The 21,248-nt window shown below is 46.7% G+C and overlaps 12 protein-coding genes and 1 pseudogene across 12 annotated transcripts, besides 32 other annotated features; all 13 read left to right on the forward strand.

The window, feature by feature from the left end:
• On the forward strand, window positions 1-743 carry Tc00.1047053510743.10 (ubiquitin-activating enzyme E1, putative; the record flags this gene model as incomplete). Its single annotated transcript, XM_805169.1, has 1 exon — window positions 1-743. A coding segment is annotated over one exon (743 nt), but the record flags the coding sequence as incomplete, so codon positions are not given.
• Window positions 1-6,217: a sequence feature (heterozygous, Esmeraldo-like haplotype).
• Window positions 2,169-2,204: a microsatellite.
• Tc00.1047053510743.20 (hypothetical protein, conserved) lies at window positions 2,256-3,332 on the forward strand (the record flags this gene model as incomplete). Its single annotated transcript, XM_805170.1, has 1 exon — window positions 2,256-3,332. The coding sequence occupies one exon, from the start codon at window positions 2,256-2,258 to the stop codon at window positions 3,330-3,332; it is 1,077 nt and encodes a 358-aa protein (XP_810263.1).
• Tc00.1047053510743.30 (hypothetical protein, conserved) lies at window positions 3,815-4,630 on the forward strand (the record flags this gene model as incomplete). The annotated part of the gene is made up of 1 exon (XM_805171.1): window positions 3,815-4,630. One exon carries the CDS (start codon window positions 3,815-3,817, stop codon window positions 4,628-4,630), a length of 816 nt encoding a protein of 271 aa, XP_810264.1.
• Window positions 4,825-4,915: a sequence feature (T-rich).
• Window positions 5,103-5,122: a microsatellite.
• On the forward strand, window positions 5,168-6,079 carry Tc00.1047053510743.40 (prenyl protein specific carboxyl methyltransferase, putative; the record flags this gene model as incomplete). The annotated part of the gene is made up of 1 exon (XM_805172.1): window positions 5,168-6,079. One exon carries the CDS (start codon window positions 5,168-5,170, stop codon window positions 6,077-6,079), a length of 912 nt encoding a protein of 303 aa, XP_810265.1.
• Window positions 5,226-5,247: a sequence feature (AT_rich).
• Window positions 6,144-6,164: a microsatellite.
• Window positions 6,191-6,214: a microsatellite.
• Window positions 6,218-6,391: a sequence feature (areas merged during assembly that could not be assigned to a particular haplotype. This can correspond to areas where the two haplotypes were merged or to regions with more than two copies in the genome that were merged during assembly.).
• Window positions 6,392-9,902: a sequence feature (heterozygous, Esmeraldo-like haplotype).
• Window positions 6,555-6,575: a sequence feature (AT_rich).
• On the forward strand, window positions 6,639-7,832 carry Tc00.1047053510743.50 (phospholipase A2-like protein, putative; the record flags this gene model as incomplete). The annotated part of the gene is made up of 1 exon (XM_805173.1): window positions 6,639-7,832. One exon carries the CDS (start codon window positions 6,639-6,641, stop codon window positions 7,830-7,832), a length of 1,194 nt encoding a protein of 397 aa, XP_810266.1.
• Window positions 7,986-8,012: a microsatellite.
• Window positions 8,303-9,619, forward strand: Tc00.1047053510743.60 (phospholipase A2-like protein, putative; the record flags this gene model as incomplete). Its single annotated transcript, XM_805174.1, has 1 exon — window positions 8,303-9,619. The coding sequence occupies one exon, from the start codon at window positions 8,303-8,305 to the stop codon at window positions 9,617-9,619; it is 1,317 nt and encodes a 438-aa protein (XP_810267.1).
• Window positions 9,691-9,710: a microsatellite.
• Window positions 9,898-9,932: a sequence feature (AT_rich).
• Window positions 9,903-10,368: a sequence feature (areas merged during assembly that could not be assigned to a particular haplotype. This can correspond to areas where the two haplotypes were merged or to regions with more than two copies in the genome that were merged during assembly.).
• On the forward strand, window positions 10,001-10,426 carry Tc00.1047053510743.70 (lactoylglutathione lyase-like protein, putative; the record flags this gene model as incomplete). Its single annotated transcript, XM_805175.1, has 1 exon — window positions 10,001-10,426. The coding sequence occupies one exon, from the start codon at window positions 10,001-10,003 to the stop codon at window positions 10,424-10,426; it is 426 nt and encodes a 141-aa protein (XP_810268.1).
• Window positions 10,369-15,068: a sequence feature (heterozygous, Esmeraldo-like haplotype).
• Window positions 10,497-10,529: a microsatellite.
• Window positions 10,634-10,663: a microsatellite.
• Tc00.1047053510743.80 (hypothetical protein, conserved) lies at window positions 10,840-12,018 on the forward strand (the record flags this gene model as incomplete). The annotated part of the gene is made up of 1 exon (XM_805176.1): window positions 10,840-12,018. One exon carries the CDS (start codon window positions 10,840-10,842, stop codon window positions 12,016-12,018), a length of 1,179 nt encoding a protein of 392 aa, XP_810269.1.
• On the forward strand, window positions 12,245-13,408 carry Tc00.1047053510743.90 (hypothetical protein, conserved; the record flags this gene model as incomplete). The annotated part of the gene is made up of 1 exon (XM_805177.1): window positions 12,245-13,408. The coding sequence occupies one exon, from the start codon at window positions 12,245-12,247 to the stop codon at window positions 13,406-13,408; it is 1,164 nt and encodes a 387-aa protein (XP_810270.1).
• On the forward strand, window positions 13,887-15,233 carry Tc00.1047053510743.100 (chaperone DnaJ protein, putative; the record flags this gene model as incomplete). The annotated part of the gene is made up of 1 exon (XM_805178.1): window positions 13,887-15,233. One exon carries the CDS (start codon window positions 13,887-13,889, stop codon window positions 15,231-15,233), a length of 1,347 nt encoding a protein of 448 aa, XP_810271.1.
• Window positions 15,069-16,028: a sequence feature (areas merged during assembly that could not be assigned to a particular haplotype. This can correspond to areas where the two haplotypes were merged or to regions with more than two copies in the genome that were merged during assembly.).
• Window positions 15,535-15,610: a microsatellite.
• Window positions 15,816-15,835: a microsatellite.
• Window positions 15,892-15,916: a microsatellite.
• Window positions 16,029-18,068: a sequence feature (heterozygous, Esmeraldo-like haplotype).
• Window positions 16,418-16,456: a sequence feature (T-rich).
• Window positions 16,864-18,072, forward strand: Tc00.1047053510743.110 (hypothetical protein, conserved; the record flags this gene model as incomplete). Its single annotated transcript, XM_805179.1, has 1 exon — window positions 16,864-18,072. One exon carries the CDS (start codon window positions 16,864-16,866, stop codon window positions 18,070-18,072), a length of 1,209 nt encoding a protein of 402 aa, XP_810272.1.
• Window positions 17,745-17,780: a microsatellite.
• Window positions 18,069-18,970: a sequence feature (areas merged during assembly that could not be assigned to a particular haplotype. This can correspond to areas where the two haplotypes were merged or to regions with more than two copies in the genome that were merged during assembly.).
• Window positions 18,542-18,583: a microsatellite.
• Window positions 18,721-18,740: a microsatellite.
• Tc00.1047053510743.120 (hypothetical protein, conserved) lies at window positions 18,849-19,931 on the forward strand (the record flags this gene model as incomplete). Its single annotated transcript, XM_805180.1, has 1 exon — window positions 18,849-19,931. The coding sequence occupies one exon, from the start codon at window positions 18,849-18,851 to the stop codon at window positions 19,929-19,931; it is 1,083 nt and encodes a 360-aa protein (XP_810273.1).
• Window positions 18,971-20,310: a sequence feature (areas merged during assembly that could not be assigned to a particular haplotype. This can correspond to areas where the two haplotypes were merged or to regions with more than two copies in the genome that were merged during assembly.).
• Window positions 19,964-19,989: a microsatellite.
• Window positions 20,027-20,103: a sequence feature (CT-rich).
• Window positions 20,311-20,657: a sequence feature (areas merged during assembly that could not be assigned to a particular haplotype. This can correspond to areas where the two haplotypes were merged or to regions with more than two copies in the genome that were merged during assembly.).
• Window positions 20,400-21,248, forward strand: Tc00.1047053510743.130 (annotated as a pseudogene).
• Window positions 20,658-21,248: a sequence feature (heterozygous, Esmeraldo-like haplotype).

Here is a 21,248-nt window from a genome sequence, read left to right on the forward strand (position 1 = left end):
TTGAGAAGGATGATGATGATAACTTTCACATTGATTTTGTGACTGCCGCAAGTAATCTTCGCGCGTCAAACTATGACATTCCGACGCAAGACCGGATGAAGGTCAAGTTGGTTGCGGGAAAAATCATTCCAGCCATTGCAACAACGACATCTGCGGTGACAGGCCTTGCCCTTATTGAGTACTTTAAGGCTCTTCAAGGAAATGACATCTCGTGTCTTCGCAACGGAATGATTGATGTTGGCACAAACAATTACGTCCTTTTTGAGCGTGACGCCCCCATTAAGAACCGAACCAAAATTGTCAGCACATACCTCCCAGAACAGGACTACACGTACAAGAAGAAGCTTATCCGTGTGCCAGATGGCTTCACGAAGTATGACTCGATTGATGTTCCCATTACGATACACACGACCGTGCAGCAATTTGCCACAATGCTGGAGAATCAACTGAATGCCTTCCTACCAGCAGGCACAGAGGGGTCGTGTGAGATCGTTGGTATTGGTGTTGGCCACGGCATGTTGTGGAACGGGTCGAAGAAACACGCAAACACAAACCTTTCGCTGATGCAATTGATTGAGCAACAGAAGATGACAGAGGCGGGCGGAAAACTCTCGCAGCCATTTTGGCAGAACCGCACACAGTTTTGCGAGCTTTCCGTAACGGTATCGTTGGATGACGGGGACACAAGTGTGGATGAGGCCGATGTTGAGACGGCCATGATCCGTCTCCGCATCACTCAATAAATAACTTGTTGGATTGACAGAAGATTTCAGAATTCGAAATGAGGAAGACAGACGCAATAAGAAAAGAAAAGGAGAAAAAAGGGTAGAAAGGGAGTGGATGATATGCAGAGCGAGTAGCTTATTGGGGCGGTTTAAGACAATAAGAGTGAAGAATACGCTGAGAAATGTTTCGTTTTTGTTGTTGTTGTTTTTGTTATTTGAAGGAAATTTAAAGAAAAAAAAAAAAAGGGAGGGGAAAAGAACCGCCTTGGTGATGCCTTATATTTTGGGTTTCCGCGGGAGTTGGCGTGGTGGCCGATTATTTTTCCCCTGCAACAACGTATGGGAAGGCATCAAATAAAAGAAAGAGGGATTTTTTGTTGTTTGAGATTATTACTGTTATTAATATTGGGATTATTGGAAGTTCCATTATTTTTATTCAGGCAGAAGCATGTACATGCATGCCTCCATGTATGTGCTGATAGCCTCCCTCCCTCCTTTTCACTATCTCTCTCTCCTTCTGTTATTTCTCGGCACACCTTTCATCATCTTTTTCTCCTTTAATCTTTGTGAGCGAATGTCATTTCATTCTTATCTTTTTTTTTTGTTTGTTTTTGTTGATTCTTGTCTGCTTTTAGCTTTCGATCCAGTGTCACCAAAAGTTGGAGCCTTGTTTTGGGCCATATTTATACTTTTCTAGTTTTTTTTTTCTTTTAATTGTGGATTGAGGACGCAGAAAGATGTCGTCATGGATGATTTAATTCCCGCTGCATCAACGCGTCCACACAAAAGCATCACTGCCTGTTCCAGCAAAGAAACCACGCAAAGCACGTTGAAGGCAATTATCCCCTCTTATTCATTATGGGAGGAGCACGCAGCTCGGAACAGCCATTGGATGGAAAAGATGTACGGTGTCATTTGCGTACCGTTTCCCCTTCAGTGCAAGTGATCTGAAGCAGTCAACTCATTGTTTCCGGGGAGCCACAATTCCCCGTGATGATGTCCTCGCAGGAGATAATCCAGCATAACAATCACAACAACATCTCTGTGTAAGCCGTGACTGTATCGGCAAGTGAAACTTGCGTTCCTCCTCGTTTGTTCTGAAAAGGAAACGAAAAAAAAAAAAACGAGAAGGAATGATGGTTTCATGTAGTGAACCTCATTTATAAATGTAATTTTGTGGTTTATTTTCACTTTTGGTGGGATTTTTAGTTGAACTGTTGCCTTTTATTCCTTCTTTTTGACCCTGTTTTTTTGGGGTGGGCTGCGGAACGCGTCGTGGTTTATTCTTTTTGGATGAATCACGAAGAGACGGTACGTGGGTGTGGTTTGGCAGAGAGAGGGACCGCAGAGTGCACTTCCACTCGGAAAGGCAAGAAAAGGAAGAAGAATAAAAAGGATAAACCATAGGGAGCGTTAGTACGGTCATCTTACCCAACAGGAGGCATTAGTAATATTAATATTATTATTATTATTGTTGTTGCTGACTGAGGAAGTCTTAGAGATTAGAGAATTTAGTTGAAGAATTTAATTATGGTGGCAACGATTACATTCAAGCTTCGTTCTAGCAATCATGTCGGGATTATTGATGTTCCCCACCGTATGATATCATGTCGTGAGATTAAGGAGGCGATTGCAACGCAGTTGAGTGGTTCTCCAGAAGAAATAGACATCTTTATTTCAGGGAGCTCGGATTATTTACATCCCGAGGAGGAACTTCCAGCGTACACCGTTGTGGAGGTGGTAAGGCATGTTGCTTCTGGTAGACCTCCTCCAAGGCGCGAACGTGAGGCGCCAGCCGGTAACTCATCACACCAACGTTCCCTGACGAGAATGGGCGCCAAAGAAGGGACTGCTTCAGCTCCATTAACAGAGGAGGAACGCCTTGCGCAGCTGAGTGAGGCCGTGGCTGCGGAAACGGGTATTGATGAAGTGGGTGGTTGGAGGACACGTCAGACGCGCAACCGCCCGATGGGAAACGCAATTGGGGGTCGCGAGAGCTCATTTATTCCACCACCGCCAAATTATATTTGCCACAACTGTGGCAAGCGAGGACATCTCATTCAACATTGCCCAGCGGCAAAGGGGACGAAGGGACTGAAGTTGTTGTCACTTCCAACTGGTATTCCGGAGACCATGCTGGTAGAGTGCACGATGGACGATCCGGCAGCAAAATTTGTGACACGTGATGGTCGTTTGGTGAAACGACGGCTAGACAATGCGAGCTTCACTGGTGTCGTGACAGCCGCCGCCGATGTGGCAGATTTGCAAAGGGAGTCCGTCACAAGATTAAAGAGTAGTACAGACGGCCATAGCAAGGGCATTGTTGACGGTGAGGATGCGAAGGCCACGGAGGAATCCAAACTGTTGTGTGGCTGGGATAAGGTGCTGGCAAAGAATGCGATGAAAGCACCCTGTTGTGCGACCCTGTTATGTGAAACTTGCTTTAACGAGAGGGTGGAAGAATTGATTGGCCGCGAGGATGCGGAAGGGACACCGCTTCTGTGCCCAGGCTGCAACAAGCCTCTCTCAGTGTGTGACGTCACTCCAGCGGTGGAGGAACGAAAAATTGTTGAATCCCTTTATTCCAGAAAGCGTGGAAGGGAATGATGAACAGTTTGGAGAGGCGTGCAAGGCGTAAAATGGAAAGAGGAGAGGAAGAGAGCGTGAGAGATGATTTCGCGGGCATGCGAGTTGGTGGGCGCGTCGCTTGTTGCTCCACGTGTGTGTGGGGGCCAAATTAAAGTAAAAGAGAGGAACGATTAACTGGGGCTGTTTCTCCCCAACATCATACACTTGTTTATCTTCCACCCATCCTCCTGTGAGATTGTCCCAGGCGTTACCCTCTACCAAATCACGGTAGCAGTGCCTACGAATATGTAGCTGTTTTTATCCTAATTTTTTTGTTTGTTTTCTGTGATTCCGTTTTGTCACTACTACCGGCGCCAAGGTGCTGATCCGCAAGATTCATAGGAACGGACGAGGCACCGTGAGAGGAAAGGACTTGTCTGCAATATACAGTATTATTTTTTTTTTTTTTTGCTAGTTGCTGTTGAAGCCACCCCACCTGTTTACGTACGCTAACGCCACGCATGACAAGTATTTTCACTTACGGCGGGATCGGCACGAATCCCATGGCGCAGAAGTACGGCCAGATGGCAGCTGCCGCATCCCTTTGTGGAACAAAAAATTTTGTGTACACCAAGTGTCATGATGACCCCCATCCCTTCCCTCGCCATCATCACCGACAGAGTGATGTGCCGTGGAAGGACTCCTTCACGTGGAATAGGTTGCGCTGGATTATCCATGATTTCCGTATGTTTGGGCTTTGGGGTGCTTTACGACGGCATTATTACATTGGCGAACCGTGGCGCCGAAAGGATGAGAAGATTTTTGTCGGTAAAGATGAGAACGGAAACAAGTACTGGCTTGCTCGTCGCTCTCAGGGAAACTTTATCGTCCGCATGGTTGAACCCGTGGATCCCCACTGGTTTCGTGGACAAGCGCCACACACCGCCTCACCCATGTGGTTGAAGTGGATGCAAGGCAATGCTGCCCATACCCCCGCACAAGTAAAAGCAAGGGGTGAATGGGGCCACAACTCCCGGCTCGGTATGGCATTGCCGTTCAACATTAAGTACGATGAATTCTCCCCCATCAATGCAGGTGAAGTCTTCTCACGTGATCCCATGTGGGTGTCTGCACCTGGCTTGTTAGTAAACCCGGAGCGACGTGCTTTAGAGGAGGCTGGTTATTCACGTTGGGTGATCAACAAGGGAATGCCGTTGTATATGCCATTCTGCGGCGTACATGACTACTCAGATGAACTAGTGGAGGAATACTATAGGGGACAGTGGGCCTTTGGGCGCGCTAGCAAAGGCAACGATCATGATGAATGGAGAAACTAATAATAATAAAAAAACTGAAAGGGGAGAGAACAAAAGCCAGCTCGCGTATTTACATGTGTATTTTGTTGCTGTTTTTTCAATTTGGTTTTGTTGTTTTTTAAATTGTCATGTTGCCGGGGGTTTGGTTTAGAAACAGGGGATACATTGTAGGATAGCAGGTCTATTGTGGAGAAAAATTGGGGGGATGATGGGGAACTTGTATATATATATATATATTTGTTTTTAGTAGCGTTTTTTCCTTGATTATTATTTATTTGTTTATTTATTATTATTATTTTTTTTTTTTTCAAACGCGAGAGAGTGAACTCATCAGGAAGTGATTTATTGGTGAGAGTAGTTGTCATTGGGATGAGCGTAGTAGCAGCCATCGATGCGTTTTGTATATTTTTGTTGAAGCGCTGCAGTGAAATTTTCATTCTTTTTTGATCTCTGATGATCATTGATTGATTGTGGTTGTAAACCAAAAAAGAAAAATAATAATAATAATAATAAAGAACATACGGCGTCTCGCGTGTGCCTTTGTGTGTCTGTGTTTGAATGGGTATTATATTTATCATTTTTTTTTGTTTTTCACATGCACAACAGAGACACGCTCTTTTTATTATTATTATTATTATCAAGAGTAGGATAAATATCCACGTGCATGACCAGGAGATGAGCACAGAACGGGGACCGGAACGCAATTTGATGCGTGAGACTGCACTTACTGGGTTTTTTCTCGGGGCTTGTTTCATGTTTGCTTTGGTTTTGATATGCCACAGCCTTTGGTACACCGGAAGCGTCGAGGAGTACGCGGCCGGCGTTTACATCCTGTGTATACCGGTGCTTTTTCACATGAGCGAGTTTCTGGTGGCGGCGTCTTTAGGTCGTCATGACACCCACCCTGATACCTTCTTGTTGACTCACTCAGGAGAATACACGGCGGCCACCTCCGCGGCATGGATAGAGTTCTTTTTAGAGTGGCTTCTTGTTCCGGAGCGCTGGAAGGTGCCCAGAGGAACCTTTGCTGGATGGTTGCTGCGCTTGAACTATAGTACCGTTACTGTGGCTGCTGTGATGGCGGTTGCGTTCTATCTTGTGCGCGTTGTCGGGATGCTGCATTGTGGACGGAATTTCTCGTTATTAATTGAGACAGAGCGGCGGGCAAGTCATGTTCTTGTTGATAATGGAATTTATGCGGTACTGCGTCATCCAGCCTACTTTGGCTTCTTTTGGCGAACCCTCTGCTCACAGCTGGTGCTGGCAAACCCGTTGTGTCTTGTTTTGTATGCCGTGGTCATGTGGCATTTCTTTAGTTGTCGGATCGCTTACGAAGAATCTGTGTTGGAAGGTGAGGAATTCTTTGGTGAGCGATACAAGGCGTACAAAGCCAAAACAATGGCGGGCATCCCTTTTATTTACTCACGACGCCCTGAATGTGTCTGCATGTGTGTGAGTCTTTTTGCCTAACCAGACCCCTTTAGAGGGGAAGAAGAAACATAAAAACGAAAACAAAAGAGGAAAATTGCAGGTCTTTTTTTTTTTTTTTTTTTTTGTCTTGGTTTTGGTGTGTCCCGACTCTTTCTTTTTTTTTTTTTTTTTTTTCGCTGCGTGTTTCTCTCTGTGTGTGTGGAAGTCGGGAGGCGGGAGGTGGATGTTGCTCTTGACAAGGCATATGAAAAGAACACGCGACCGAATGGGCAAAATAGGGACTGCCGCCTCATGATTTTCCAAACGGGTCCAGTTATCATGACGTGTACCTTTTGAATGGGTTGTTTATTGGCGTTAAGGACAATTGACTCTTTGGAGCGTAACGCTGGAAGGTGCATTGACCCAGGCGGGAGATCCCTGTTGTTCTTGTTGTTTTGCGGTAATGGAGACCGGGGACCAGCCTTATTCCGACTTATCTGTTCATGACTTTGCCCTCTCTTTCTGTGATTGTAGCTTTTAATTTATTTTTTTTTATCAAAACGGAGAGCGCCGTTTTGTTAGTTTTTGCGGGAAGTGGCCTTGACGGCTGCCTCAAAAAATGAAGATCACTGCAAAGGATTGGTTGCTGTCGTTGCACTTCCTGCCGCTGGAGTGTGGCATGCTGATTGCTGTACTTGTGTTCTGCATGGCGCCCAATTATGCCGTTTGGTCACTGATGTTTTTTATATCAGGCCTTTTGTGTACGTTTGCAATGTTCAACATTCTTCCTCTTGCACCGCTGAAGTCTGGAGGCACACATCACGTTGGCATTCGTCACATCACGCGAGAGATTGCTGTGTACTACCCAACGTTTATTAAGCCGATTGAAGGGGAACCTTGGCTTCCTGGTAATGATTCCCATTACATCCAGACCATGGCGGCGGGGGCCAGGGTACGCTCGCTGTGGCTAGGTCATTTGAAGCTTGTGCGGATTCCCTGTACTCGAAATGCGAGCATCGTATCATTAATGACACATGACGGAGGGCCTCGGAAAGTTTTTATTTTTAGTCACACCTTAGCTACCCATCATTTGGCATACTCACGACTTGCATTGGCTTTGGCTGCATCCGGAGCGTTGGTGTACAGCGTGCTCCATGCAGATGGCATAGATGTTTCTTTTGAGAGGAGCAGCCTTGGCTCATCGGTGGGTGAGGAAGAAGAAGAATTTCCGTGTGAACGAGGGCTGACTCAAGAGGGCATGTTGATGCAACTTGAAAAACGTATTGAAGATGTTGTTGGTGTTATCGAAGGCATTTTTCGAGGGGAAATGCTCCGACAGCTGCAAGTTGGGCCAGTGGAATTGCAGTCATTTCTCTCTTCTGGTGCCAAAGTCAATCTCATTGGCCACGGCTTTGGCGCATTGACGATGTTGGCCGTTGCTGTGAAGGCCACCGCAATTTTATCGTTTATAAATTCCATTGTTGCCTTTGATGCGTGGCCGCTGAGTCTTCTGGACCGTACTGTGGGGGATCCAATCTCCATGCCGTCGCACATCAAGGTACAGCTTTTTGACTCCGAGGAGTGGTCTGAGCGCCGTGTGTACGCTGTGCGAGTGGAGGAGCTAAAGGGGCTTTTTGCCTCCTCCGGTGTCTCATGCCTCCGTACGACCTGCGGTGGGACCGACCACATGTCTGTCATGGACATGGGACTCCTGTTGCCCCTAACGAAACGACGGCGTTTTGCCTCCAAGAAATCGTCCAAGCTCATCCCTATGTTGGCGACTGAGGTACTACGATGCACAGAGGGATCATAACATGCGAGAGGAGGAGGAGGAGGGAGGAGGAGTGGAAAAGACGACCTTGCAAATTGCGTAGATGGCGGAAATGAAGACGTGACAGACAACCACGCGGAAAAAAAAATGGAAGAAATGACGAATAAAAGGAGAAAATAAAAAAAAACTTACATATTTTTTTTTTTTTTTTTTTTTTTTTTTGAGTTTTCCCGTCTGTGTGTGCTTGTGTGTGTCCACAATGTCACGAGGGTGGGATTGCTGCGTGCACTCGACTTACGTTGGATGGATCCGCTGCCTTACAGCCGCACTTTCATTGCGCCTGTCTTTTTCCTTTCTTTATTTGTAATTCCAATCCTTCATGTTGCCGTGTACAAATTAATTCAATGCATTAATGTACGTGTTATTTGTCTTTCTAAATTTTATACTTACCACCATACATCACAAGAACACGACAGTAAACTAACAAAACAAAGCAGCAAAAGAACAAAGGTATGAGTGCAACTGCAGGTTTTTTTGCGGGAGCGCCAAATTCTTTTTGGGACTATGTCATATCACCCCACCTAATATTGTTGTTTGCTTTTTTTCCTCTCTCTATGATTCTACGCATCTTTGGACTGGGAGCTGTGTTTTTTCTGCCTATTATTCCCTTGGGAATAATAGGCGCGGCTGTCATGTTTATTTTGTTGCCAGTTCCCATTCTTGAGCCCGTTGGCGGCCATTACCACGTTGGCATTGTACACGTACACAGCCGTCACTCCCAGACGATGCCACCACTAGCTGTCTACTACCCCACTAATGAAACCCCACGACGCAAAGGTATCCAGTACATTCCCTTTAATGATGTTCGTTTCATGAGTGGGCTCTCATCTCGTGCAGGTGTCCCTCTTTATTTGATGAGGGATTTTCTCTTTGTGCGGTTGCGAGCAACTGAGGGTGCGAAGCCAATTCCTCTTATTAACAGCAGCGGGATTCCACTTCCCGTGATTATCTTCAGTCATGGTCTGTACGGGTATCATCGCTTGTACAGTGCTCTGCAGGCTGATCTGGCATCTCGTGGGGCAGTTGTGGTGAGTGTCGGGCATTGCGACGGAAGTGCCTCGTTTATGCGTGACAGTGAAAGGGGAGGCAAAGAGTTTTTTCTCAGGCAAGTGGACTGGGATTCCCCCGTCTGTGAGGAAGCACTTGCCCAACGAGTTATGGAAACACGACGAACACTCAAGCGTCTCTCCGAAAAGGAGTTTTGGAAGGAACTGGGCTTTGCCGACTTGGACGCCGAGCAGTACCTTCGCCAATCGCCACGAGTTCACTTGTCTGGTCACTCATTTGGCGGGGCAACGGCGCTTGTTGCTGCCATGCAGGAGGAGCAGGAGTCTAAACCCAATGAAAACCCCGTTCAAAGTGTTATTGTCTTTGACCCCTGGCATAAACCTCTGCAGAACGAACTGTTTTTGAAGCCAATAGAAGAGGGTCGCAACCGGTACACAACCCCGACGCTTATGGTACATTCTGATGCATGGGTTCAGGATAGGTCCATTTGGAATTTTTTTCAACGCATTACAACACTTCTTTTATCGCAGCCTTCGATTTCATCCCTCAGTGAGCGAGAGAAACGGATGAGATTTGTGACCGAAAAAACTGGCAGTACAAATCATTACTCGGTGAGTGACGTCGTTCTCTTAAGTCCGGTAATTCACGGCTGCAAAAATTCTATTTTGTCTCCGCGAGTGCAAATTATGGAGTGGTCCAACACATGTCTTCGTTTTATTAAAGAACACGCAATGTACACGAGCAGGACATCTGCGCGATAGTCTTAGAAATGTCGTTTCACAGGGAAGCTTGTTTTTTTTTGTTTGTTTTTTTTTATTATTGTGTGCACGCTTGTGTGTGTGTGTGTGTGTGCGACATGTCTTTTTAAACACGATTGGGCGAGGAAAAAAAAAAGGAAAAGATGGAATACAATGCGTCTTTGTTTTTGTTGTTGCTTCTGTCCGCCTGTGGTTAATGAATGGGGACGTCATTTTGGATGTGTCTTCTCTTACTGGCTTGCACGGCGTCTCGAGGAAAAGGGGGCACAAACAACTCATTGAAAATAAAAAATAATAATAAATAAATAAAATAAAAGGGTGTGGAGAAAAACGCTTTCAAACGAAGGGGGATTCAAGAATATACAAAGCTAGGAGAAGGCAATCATGTCAACACGACGACTTATGCACACGATGATTCGTGTGGGCGATTTGGACCGCAGCATCAAATTCTACACTGAGGCTCTTGGTATGCGTCTGCTACGCAAGTGGGACTGCCCAGAGGACAAGTTTACATTGGTCTTTCTTGGTTATGGCACGGAGAGTGAGACGGCAGTGCTGGAGCTCACCTACAACTACGGCCAGAGTGAGTACAAACACGGAGATGCGTATGGGCACATTGCCATTGGTGTGGAGGATGTCAATGAGGAAATTGCCCGGCTGAAGAAAATGAACGTGCCCATTGACTACGAAAGCGAGGATGGTTTTATGGCATTTATTGTGGACCCTGACGGGTATTATATTGAGTTGCTGAACACGGAAAGGATGTTGGAAAAGTCTCGAGAACAAATGAATGAACAGGGAACGGCTTAAACAAAAAAAAGGAAATTGTCCCATGTCCGTATTGGTTTGGGTTTTCTTAAATGATGTCTTACTTGACTGGTTTCTTTTTTTTTTTTTTTTTTTTTTTTTTTTTGAGAGGGGGGAAATGGAGAAACGTATGGGGAGGAAAATTTCTTATTTATTATTACAGCTCTTATGGGTGCCGTCAAAGGATTTATTTTTATGTTATTTTATTTCTGTTGTTGTTGTTGTTGTTGTTGTTTTTGTCATTTGTAGTATCGGTATTTCCATCCATCTACATTTATTTATTGATGTACACATGTATCTATGTAAACAGAGGGTCTCTGTCACGCCTCGTGCCGTCTCTTTTTTCCCTCTTTTGGTTCCTCTTATTTTTCGTTGTTGTTGTTGTTTGTTTGTTTGGTCATGCTTAGTGACTGAGAATGCTTGGCGCCGGCACATGGTTTGTGGGACTCACCATACCAACTGTGGTCGTCGTGGGCTTCTTTGCCTCACGCAAACGATTGACATACCAGTGGCGTGAGGAACTCATGGACCCAACCGGTGACATTTACCCGCCAGTCACAGCGGCAGAGATGGAATTTTTTTGTCGTGTATTGCCACCGTATCGAAGTGAGAGAAAAGGCGAGCCCTTGTCTGTGAGTGAGAACATCGGACTGTATGTTTCTCCTGATGCTTTTTCAGGAGAAGAGAGTCACGTGTTGCTTGACGAAGTCGTGCGATGGGCCTCGTTGTTTGGACAGGGAATTGACCCCAAGAAATTGGTGACGCTTGAGGAAAGGGCGAAGGCAGAAAGAGTGGACATGAGCTTTTGTCGTGACGTCGTCATTATTTCGGATCACGCGGAGGACATTCAGTTGATGAAGGCACCGTGGGGAACAGGCGACCGCATCAAGTTTGACATGATGCCGGCATCTCTACGCCACATGGTGAATAAGACGCAGCGCTCATTCAGGGGCATTGGTCGTCTTCGCCATGTGTATGTGGAATATTCACCGAGTGGTAAGTTCTACCACGAGCCACGACCAACAAAGGCCTTTGATGGCCATGATTATGTCATTATCCCACTAAGGCGGGATGAGAATGCTGCCGTAGTCACGTTTTCTCCTCTTCTCCGCTCTAAATTCTCCTTTTTTCGGGAAGTGCTTGAGAGTTCATGGACATCGCGCGATCTTGATGCAATAGTCCCTCCAGGTGGTGCACTTCGTGTGTATGGAGCCGCACGCTACGAGTGGGGGTGGTGCATTCGCCCGCATAATCTCTGGTTTGGTCACAGAGATAACTCACTGGAGAAGTTCTCAGCGTCACCCGCACAGTGTGGCATGATACAAGCCATCACGCGCCGTCTGTTTCACTCTCGTGCTGAGCAGCCGAAGAATAAAGAGGCGGCGCTGGTGGTGCTGCACTTTGAGGGGCCACGCGACTCAAAGAAAGCACGATCGCTACTTCTTCATCCAGAGAGTCTTATTTTCGGGAGACCACCCAAGCCTGAGACTTTTGAGCAGTGGACGGAGGAACGGCCCACGAAAGACGCAGTTCAAGAAGAAGGTGTTTTTCTTTTCATGTTGAAAAACTACATGGAAATGTTCCGAGTCAGTTGACACGAGAGAATTGTGGTGATGTGAGGCACAGACAAATATATACACACGTGCATGTTTGCGGCCAATTGTAGTTTTGGCCTTTCTGTCGGTGTGTTGTGAATTAAGAGCGGCGAGGAAGGGAGTTTTATTTGTTTTTTATGCACACGCGACGTTAGGGTATTTTTCCCCTGCAATTGTGTGTATTTGATTTTTTTCTGTCTTGAAGTAGTTAGAGAAGGTAAGGTGGATGCTGCGTCGTGTTGGTGTCATACGGCTTTGGAGGCCGTCGAGGCCGCTTGCAACTCCCGCTGCGGGTTCCTCTCTAAGCAAAGGAACTCCCTCGTCTGCGTCCTCTTCAGCGTCAATATCGCCGTCTTCTCTGGCGATCCTGAAATATCCGTACGAGGTGGTGGATACACCAGAAAAGTTAGACGAGGCCGTTGGGTCGTTGCTGAAAGCCCGTTCCATTGCCCTTGACATTGAGGCTTTCTGTACAACCGAACAGGCGAAACAGTTGGGGCGTATTTCCCTTCTACAAGCATGCTCAGATGCGAAACCGGTGGTGTTTCTCTTTGACGTACTGACCCTTACGGCACCAACGTTTGTTAAGAGTGTGGAGCCCTTCTTGCGGAATCGGGGAATAAGAAAACTGCTCTTTGACTGCAGACGGGATGTAGAGGCTCTTAGCTCTCAGCTGGGCCTGAAACCGGAGGGCGTATTGGATCTGCAGGTATTTTTTACTGCCATTCAGTGGAAACTTCGTAGTGTGAACCGCCGTTCGGGCATGACGTACGTGCTGAAGAGCGTTGCTGGTCTTACACGACAGGATGGTGATTCTGCTGTGCAGGCCGCTATGGCACTTGGTAACCGCCCCGTGTGGGACATTCGCCCATTGCCAGATCATTTTCTGGAGTATGCTGCCGATGATGTGCGGCATATTCTTCTTTTGGCCAACCATCTCGTGGAGAAGAGAGAATTTCCAGTGGATTTAGTCTCCGTGGAGCGTCTCACAGCCCAATATGTTGAGCACTATGCCGTTGGAAAGCCCGTTACCGAGGAGGCCGATGCGACACCAGCCGAAGTAAACGTTGCTTGGTTAGAACGATACATTGGGCCGGGCGGGGTTTGCCACTTCTGTGGCGCCAAGGGCCACACGGAGGCCGAGTGCTTCAAGAAGCAGAACGGGAAAGCCAAGTGCTCATTTTGCGGCGAGAGTGGGCATACAGCAAGAAACTGCTTTAAAAAGCATCCACAACTACTGAAGTGTGAAAAATGTGGACAACTTGGGCATACCAGTGCAAACTGCTTCCGAACAAACCCTTGTATTCACTGCGGTGGTCCGCACAATAGTGCCAATTGCCACAAGATGTTGCGGCAGCGAAACTTTTTTGACGAAAGATCCTCTTCTTGAATGGATGGGAAGGAGGATACAGTTGTTTCCTCTGGTTTCCTCTTTTCACCCTTTGTTTCTCTCTGTCTGGTGTGGCGTAGACGATACGGAGAAAAAAAAAAATTGTGTTGATGGCAGACTTATCGCCCTCTGTCATTTGTGTTTTTTGTTTTTTCTTCCTCGCTCCCTTCTCTACCTCTTGGGAGGTGGGGCGGGACGCAGAAGAAAAGAGGGCTGTTGTCAAGACTTTTTTTTTTTTTTCTTGATACCTTGTGTGACTGTGTGACTTTAATTTCCCATTATTTCTTCTCCCTTTTTGTGTTTATTCTTGTGATCTCTTCGTATCCTTTGGGATGCGGGAATAGAGAAGTGTTTCACTTTGACTGTTTGCTTTTCCTTTGCCTTTCTATTTGTTCCATTTTTGTTTTGAAGGAATTTTGCTGTTCCCTTGTTTGGGTATTCCGACCATCCAACGCTCTGTGGCACAGCGGGAAGTAAAATGCTCCGTTTTACCCCTCCCTTTATGCTTTGGCGCCGATGGGCTCCCGCTGCTGTCGCCGCCGCACTGCCAGGTCTCTCGCTGCGGCTCTCGAGCAGTGAGAAGGATTATTACAAGATTCTCGGCGTAAGCCGGACGGCATCGGTGAGTGACATTAAAAAGGCATACCGCAAGCGGGCCCTGGAAACACATCCGGATCAAGGCGGAAAGAAGGAGGAATTTGCCGAGGTTGCAGAGGCCTACGAGTGCCTTAGCAACGAGGAGAAGCGTCGTGTCTACGATCAGTATGGTTCAGAAGCAGCCGCAAATATGAACGCTGCGAATGGGATGGGTGGATTTGGAGCTCACTCGGCTAATGACATTTTTGCCGAATTTTTTAAGAGCAGAATGGGTGGATTTGGAGATGACATGCGACGTGGCCCGGCACAAGTCCAACCCATCGAGGTGAAGTTGCGCATGACACTGGAGGAGATTTATAAGGGGGTAACCAAAAAGCCCCGGGTAAACAGACCCGTGAAGTGTGCTGATTGCCGCGGTTTTGGCACTAAAAGTCAAACAAAGAAGCCGAAATGCGCCCACTGTGATGGCAGTGGACATGTCGTACACCAGCACCGCATGGGTCCTGGGATGGTGCAGCAAACAGTAACGCAATGTCCTCGTTGTGGAGGCTCCGGCACAATGGCAAAGCCAGACGATCAGTGTCCTAAATGTCATGGAATGGGCTACCGTCACCTTTCACAAGAAGTGAACATTGATATTCCTCCCGGTGTGCCTTCAAATGTCACTCTGGTGGTGCGTGGTGAGGGCGGAACGATGCCCGACGCAGAACCAGGGGATTTGCACGTGCATGTTGAAGTGGCTCCTCACAAAATATTTACACGACGTGGTGATGATCTACTGATGAAGAAAGAAATATCCCTCTCTGAGGCTCTTTTAGGTACGCAGTTCTCTGTAAAAATGTTGGATGGACGTCATGTTACGGTAAAGGTGCCTCACGAAAATGTTCTTCGACCTGACAGCGTTCTTAAAGTATCTGGAGAGGGCATGCCAAGTGCCGACGGTGGACGTGGCGACCTCTATGTTATTACGCACTTGAAGATGCCGGCAAAGCTCACAGCTCAACAACGAGAAGCCATTATTCAAGCCTTTGGCAAACCGAACGAGGAGAAGCACACATCTGCTGATAAAACTACTACCGCGCGTGTGATGCGTGAAGGCGCACAAGAACTGGAAGATGCGATGCGCGATCAGTGGGATGCTCAAGAGGGCGGCGGTTTTCGTTCTGGAGCTGGAGGCCATGGGCGCGGCAGACAGAGTTCTCAACAGGCGGAGTGTGTTCATCAGTAGCCTGCGTCCCAACCCCTTTTTCCACCAAAATTGAACGAAATAAAGGCCAGTGCACATGCTCTTCAGTATCGGCCAGCGGTCATTGCGCTTGTAGTTCTGATTAGCACAAGCTTTATTGTACAGTTTAATATCGATCGCTGATCCAAGGTGAGGAAATAGAAGTAAAGAGCATGAGAGTAAGAAGAATAATGAGAGAAGAGGAAACTTTTTTCACCTCGTCGCACGACGAAGGAATTGGTGCACCCTTGACACCCTCACAGAGACAACTTGCACCTCGCCATGGTGCTCATACCAAGGAACCATTATTATTATTACTATTATTACCATTATTATTATTATTATTATTATTATTATTATTATTATTATTATTATTATTAATTTTTTATTTGTTTTTGGTTGTTGTCGTCAATTTAATTTTTTGTGATTATTTGTCGTGCACGCGTCTGATTTCATCCGTGTGATTTAGCGGCTGAGTCACCGCAATTATTATGCGTTGGCCATAACGAAGTGCGGCAATAATCCATGAGAAAGAGAGGGAAGGATGTCATAACGGGTGTTTTAAAGTTTCTATTCACCTTGGTCTTTTTTTTTTTTTTTTTTTTGTGTGTGTATGTGTGTTTGTCTTGAGAATTACACCGCAGTGAATTTACTTTCTTTTTTATTCTTATTATTATTATTATTATCTGTGTGTGGAGGGGGTTATTTCTAGTGCACATGATGGCGCCCGTCTCCTGCAGGGGTCCACGGGCAGGGGACTTTGGCCTTCGCTTAGAAACAGGGGGATATGTTTGACGCAGCCGTTGCCGTGAAGACCGTCACTCGCATTTGAGGCTTTGCGGATGCCCCGGTGCAAGTGAACAAATTGGAGGTAATTTTTGCTGTCACCGCCACCGCCTTTTTTTTTTTTTCTGCACCAGAATATGTTACGGTGGCAATTCTTTGGGAAACGCATAGCCGTGAAGAGAGGGCAAAGTGTTTTCCCGGCCGCCTTCGTATGCGTGAGCAAATGTTTCTTTAGCATCAAATTATGAGAGTGTTGGTGGAGGAGGATTACGACTTGCGCTTGGTATTTGGCACTTTTTTTTTCCCCAATGGTCAGTCTCTATTTTCTTGTGGGTGCATTTATCCGCTTTATGGCGTGTCACTGCGGGACTCCATTTGCGGCCCTAGCAGTGACATCATCATTTTTCTCTCTTTTTTTTTTTTTTTTGTTTTGTGTTTTTGTGGAGAGGGTTGTCTTCCAGTCTTTTTCCTGTGAAGCAGCAGCGATGGGCGAGTTTGCTGCCGCCTCTGCGGCTCCAGTGGGACCCGTTCTGTTTGTTGGCGGTATCCAGCGTTCTTTTTTGGAGCAAATCATTTGTAAAGGGCAATTGAAGCTTGGTACCCTTCGTGAGTATATCTCTCTCTTTTTGTGCGTGTGCCTCCGTACGGGCCTTGCCTCCCTCGCCTCCACTCGTTGCCGTTTCAAGGGTGAGACGGGAAAAAAAGAGAATAAAAAAAAAGCACACCAAGAGACAAATTGGGGTCCACTATATATTTTTGTGTACACGCACGCATAGCGCACCTGATACTTCAGAAAAGGAGCAGAGGACGTTTGGGATAGAGACTAGAGAGAAAGGGAGAAGTTTACATGAGCTCCAAGTATGATCGTGTGAAAGTGAGGGTACATCTTGGTGGCGAACACTACTACACGCTATCACGCTTTACGCTCTCAAAGATGTTGACATTCTGCAAGCTCCCAGTCACAGTGGCGGTAAAGGTGAGCCTAGATCTGAAGAAGCTCCTTGTGGATCAGGAGAAACTCGAGATATCGCAGGCGGAGCTCGAGGCCGCTACTTTTCTCATGATGGCACAGTACGGCTATGGCGAAGCACACGCACAACTCTTCCCTGTGATTACACGCTTCTACGTGGAGCGCGTTCCTCTTGTCATTCTCATTGCAGGAAGTGGATACTGTGGAAAGACCGCCATTGCGCATAGCTTGGGCTCCAAGCTCAATACACATAATGTCGTGAGCACTGAAGTGTTGCTTGAAATAGCCAGCTCCATTTATAATGGTTTCTCCACATCGTCTCTCTCCACTGGGAGTCATGTGGCTGGTCAGGCTTTTTGGCCGCAACCCGAAGAAAAATCTTTGTGGCTTCGTGAAACTGAGACGGAAGAGGAGTTTGTTTCCACATGGTGTACGTGGTCGGAAGCTATTTTTCCGCTTGTTGAGGAAGAGTTAAATAAGGCTGTAACGGAGGGCAAGGTTCTTATTCTGGAGGGAAGCCTTCTTAATCTGGCTGCGCACAGGCCGTACCTTCTGCGGGAATTCCAGCGAAGTCATGGTGCCATTGTGGTTGCTTTTTATGTCACTTCAGATGATGCCTCCTGCCGATTTTTTGTGGAGCGATTTCTCTCTTCCTGTTACGCTTTTCTTCCGTCCCCCTACAGGAGCGACGGGGCCGCTGCAGTGGCGTGGATGATGCAGCGCTTGAAGGCCGTGGCTGAAGTACAAAATCAGTGGTTTGCTGATGGAGGTAGCGGCAGTGGTGGTGGTGGTGGCATGGAGCGTTGTTGGATTTGTGGTGAACGGAGCGGTAATTCCAAGTTGGCCCAAACTTCTGCATGTGACGGAAACGAGATGTGCGTCCGTGGTGCTGAGGCGAGCCTGTCACCGCCACCATCAGCGACATCTTCATCGGCCGTAGAGTTTCCGGAAGGGGCTGAGGAAACCGTTCATGTGCACTTTGTGAATTGCTCCGTGGAGACACCGTTGGAGACCTCCGATGTGATGCAGGAGCTCGTACTAGAGAGAATCATGTTGGAGCTCCGCCAAAGGAAATCATTGCTGTAGCGCACACTGGACAAGTAGAGAAGAAAATGGCGTCATACAGAATCCATTCCCTCTGGAAAGGGATAAGGGAAGTCAATATATTTACGGTTAAATGCGAGTGTTTGTTGATTGTTTGTTGTTGTTGTTTTGGTTCTGTTTTTGAATGCCCTAGCTGTCATTTTCAAATGCATTTTTTTTTTTTTGCTATTGTGTGGATATATTTTTTTCTTCTCCTACTTTTTTTTCTTTTCCTCTTTCTCTCTCCGTAGGTTTACTTCTCTTTCTCTCCGCACCAATGTGTACTGCTTGTTTTACCACGTGTACAGTCACCCTTAGGTCTTTTTGCGGCTGTTTTGTTCCTGGTCGTTGAAATTATTCAGGGTCGGCGAGAGCTTCTCTTTTTGGTCGTCGTTTATTTGTTTATTTTCTCCTAAGTTGCGCTCCTCCGTCTTATCGTACCCACAGAGCGATAAGTAACGCGTGAACACTGTTTTTTTTTTGTTTGTTTGTTTGTTTTTTTTTGTTTTTTTTTCCTGTGTGTGTGTGTGTTTTGGCAGTATTCCCCTTCTTCCCTTTGGTCCGTGGCTTACATCACATTGCGTTGCATTGTATTCGCTCTCTGAAATATATTTCAGTTTGCCGCCACATCCATTTTGGGAGGGAGAGAGAGTGTGTGTGTGTGTGTGTGTCATTCTCTTTCTTCTCAATTCATACATGCCGTTGCTGTTAAAAACAACAATGACGATATACAACGAGGGGTAATGACATCTTTTTATGACTATTTGTTATGAATCTGCATGACTTTTCCCTTCTCTGCTTTTTTTGTTCCCATTATTTGTTTATTTGTGAGGAAGGAACACATGCGTCGCACCCTGAGGTTCAGAGCGGGGTTCCTGCAAAACCTGAACTCCGGCAGGAACAATTTCTTTACATCACTCTGGAATAAACCGCAGACCCGGGACGAGCGCGTAAAGGAGTACGTGCCTGAGGTCCTTGCGGAAAGTTTAGAAGAGCAGCGAGCTGTGTTGGAGGAGAACACTTCCCGTGACGTTATTGTGGAGCTGGGGCACAAGGTGCTCCGGGAAATTGAAAACAAGAGTCCCACGCCCAGTATAGCTCCTCATCTGAACAAGATTATTCAGGAATACGGCTCCAAGGATCTCATTGCTCAGAGACCACTTAGTTATTTGTTGTACCCGAGTTCAACACTGATTGGGGGGCAGCTGCCGAATGAGCTGGTGGCAAACTTTTCGGACAACCTCCGGAGCCTCGTGGAGGAAGTGGAACGGAACGGGTGTTCCGCCAGACACAAATCTGTTAAGGGAGAGAAAAAAGATAAAGACAAAACGAAGAAGGAAGAAAATGTCTCGCATGAGACTAGTAGCAGCGGGGCCAACGGTGAGAATTTGTCCTCCGCTTTAAAATCTGGCCCTGTGGTTATGGCATCAAAGGAAGAGCATGAGCCAATGGACATTACACTTTTCGTGAGGGTAATTTCTGCAATGGCCCTGGCCAACGTGCAACATGGGGACTGGAACAACGCCGTGCGCTGTGTAGATGTAGCCATTGCCCATGTTGTGGAACAGTCGCGGTTGGGAGGGCTTCTTGGTATGAAGGCCGGCATTTTGGTTTATCAGAAAAAGTACGAGGAGGCGGTGGAGTGTGCAAACTTAGCCGTGGAGGCTTCGGGAAACATTCAGGGTTATATTCATGGTGCTTTTGCGTTGCGTATCCTTAAAAGGCCCGCGGAAGCAGTGCAACTTCTTGAGAGGGGACGGGAACAGCATCCAATGAACACGCAACTTCTGGCGCAGATGGAAGGAGCGCAGAAGGATTTGGAACATATGGCGAAGGATGCTAAGACGATGATTAGCTCTTGAGGGGGATATTGGGGAGCATTGGAGATTTATAAAGAGGGATAGAGAGAGAGAGAGAGAGTATAGTTCCAGTTGTTCACATGTCTTTTTTATTCTTGTTTCTTCCCTTCTCTTTCTCTTTGTCTTTTTCCTTTTCCTCTCTTTCTTTCACTCATTTTCTCTATTTTTTTTCTTTTGTCTGGTTGGAGTGCATATGTGCTGTTGGCGTTAGAGAGTGGAGGTCGTTTTGTTTTTTGTTTTTTTTTTTTGCACGTGTGTGTGCTTCTGGTGTCGTTTCTTTCTTTTTTTCTTTCCCGTTGCTCGATTTGTTTTCTGTGGGTGGTTGATCCTAGTGCATTTTGCATCTTGTTTTACTTTGTTCACTTTTTTATTTGTGTGTGGTCTGGCGAGCACCTGCAAAAGAAAGGAAAATAAAAGGAAAAAGGAGTTCTCTTTGCACGTGTCAACTTATTTACGTCGTGACGGCGTGTTATGACGGCCGAAGGCGCCGAGCGGCATCAAGATGCTGGCAATTCGAATGGCCTTTACGCCGTGTCAAAGAAGACGTTGACGAAAAGGAGGGAATCATGTGCACGTCATTCTTCTCTAGTTTCACCCAATTGTCATGACGGTAGTGATGAGAGTTGTCTGAAGTTTTTTATTATTTTCCGCATGGAACAGCACGAGGTGGAGGTGGTGTGGTCCTACCCACTCCCTTTTGCCGCGGTGGAGGCGAGGCACCCGAAGTTTGTAGAGTTTGTCTACTCCAACTCCGGCAATTCGTACTCTGTGGAGGACCTCAGCCACACATTTGTCATGACGGATGGGCACGGGGTTCGCATGTACGGGCACTGCACAGCCTTTGTGAATGGAGAAGCAGCTGTTAGTCTCTCACCATATCCCTGGTGTCGTTTTTTTGCACAACTTGCCACACTCTTTCGCACGAACGGGTATGACCATGGGAAGGCGGTTGTGGAAGCGCTTTGTAGGAGCCCCACACCACCATCCGGAAGTAATTTTGTGCTGTCTACCAGCATTCCCATTGTATTCCAAAGGCCATATGACAGGCTGTGTTCTTTTATTGACACATCCCCCATTGACCTGATTAATATATTTCCGGAGACGGAGACGTTGTTTTCCGTCTTGGCCGATTTATTGCTGGAAAAGCGTGTTATCGTAGTTGGGCCGAATTTTGGCCTTGTCTCGCGTGTAGTGATGTCGCTGCAAAGTCTCATCTCTCCCTTTGATTGGATGCATATTTTGGCCCCCCATTTTACCGAGTAGTCTTATGGACGTATTGGCAGCCCCGACGCCATATCTTGTAGGCATTCTCAACTCACA

This window comes from Trypanosoma cruzi, genomic scaffold, assembly GCF_000209065.1.
Source record: "Trypanosoma cruzi strain CL Brener 1047053516851 genomic scaffold, whole genome shotgun sequence".
Lineage (NCBI taxonomy): Eukaryota > Euglenozoa > Kinetoplastea > Trypanosomatida > Trypanosomatidae > Trypanosoma > Trypanosoma cruzi.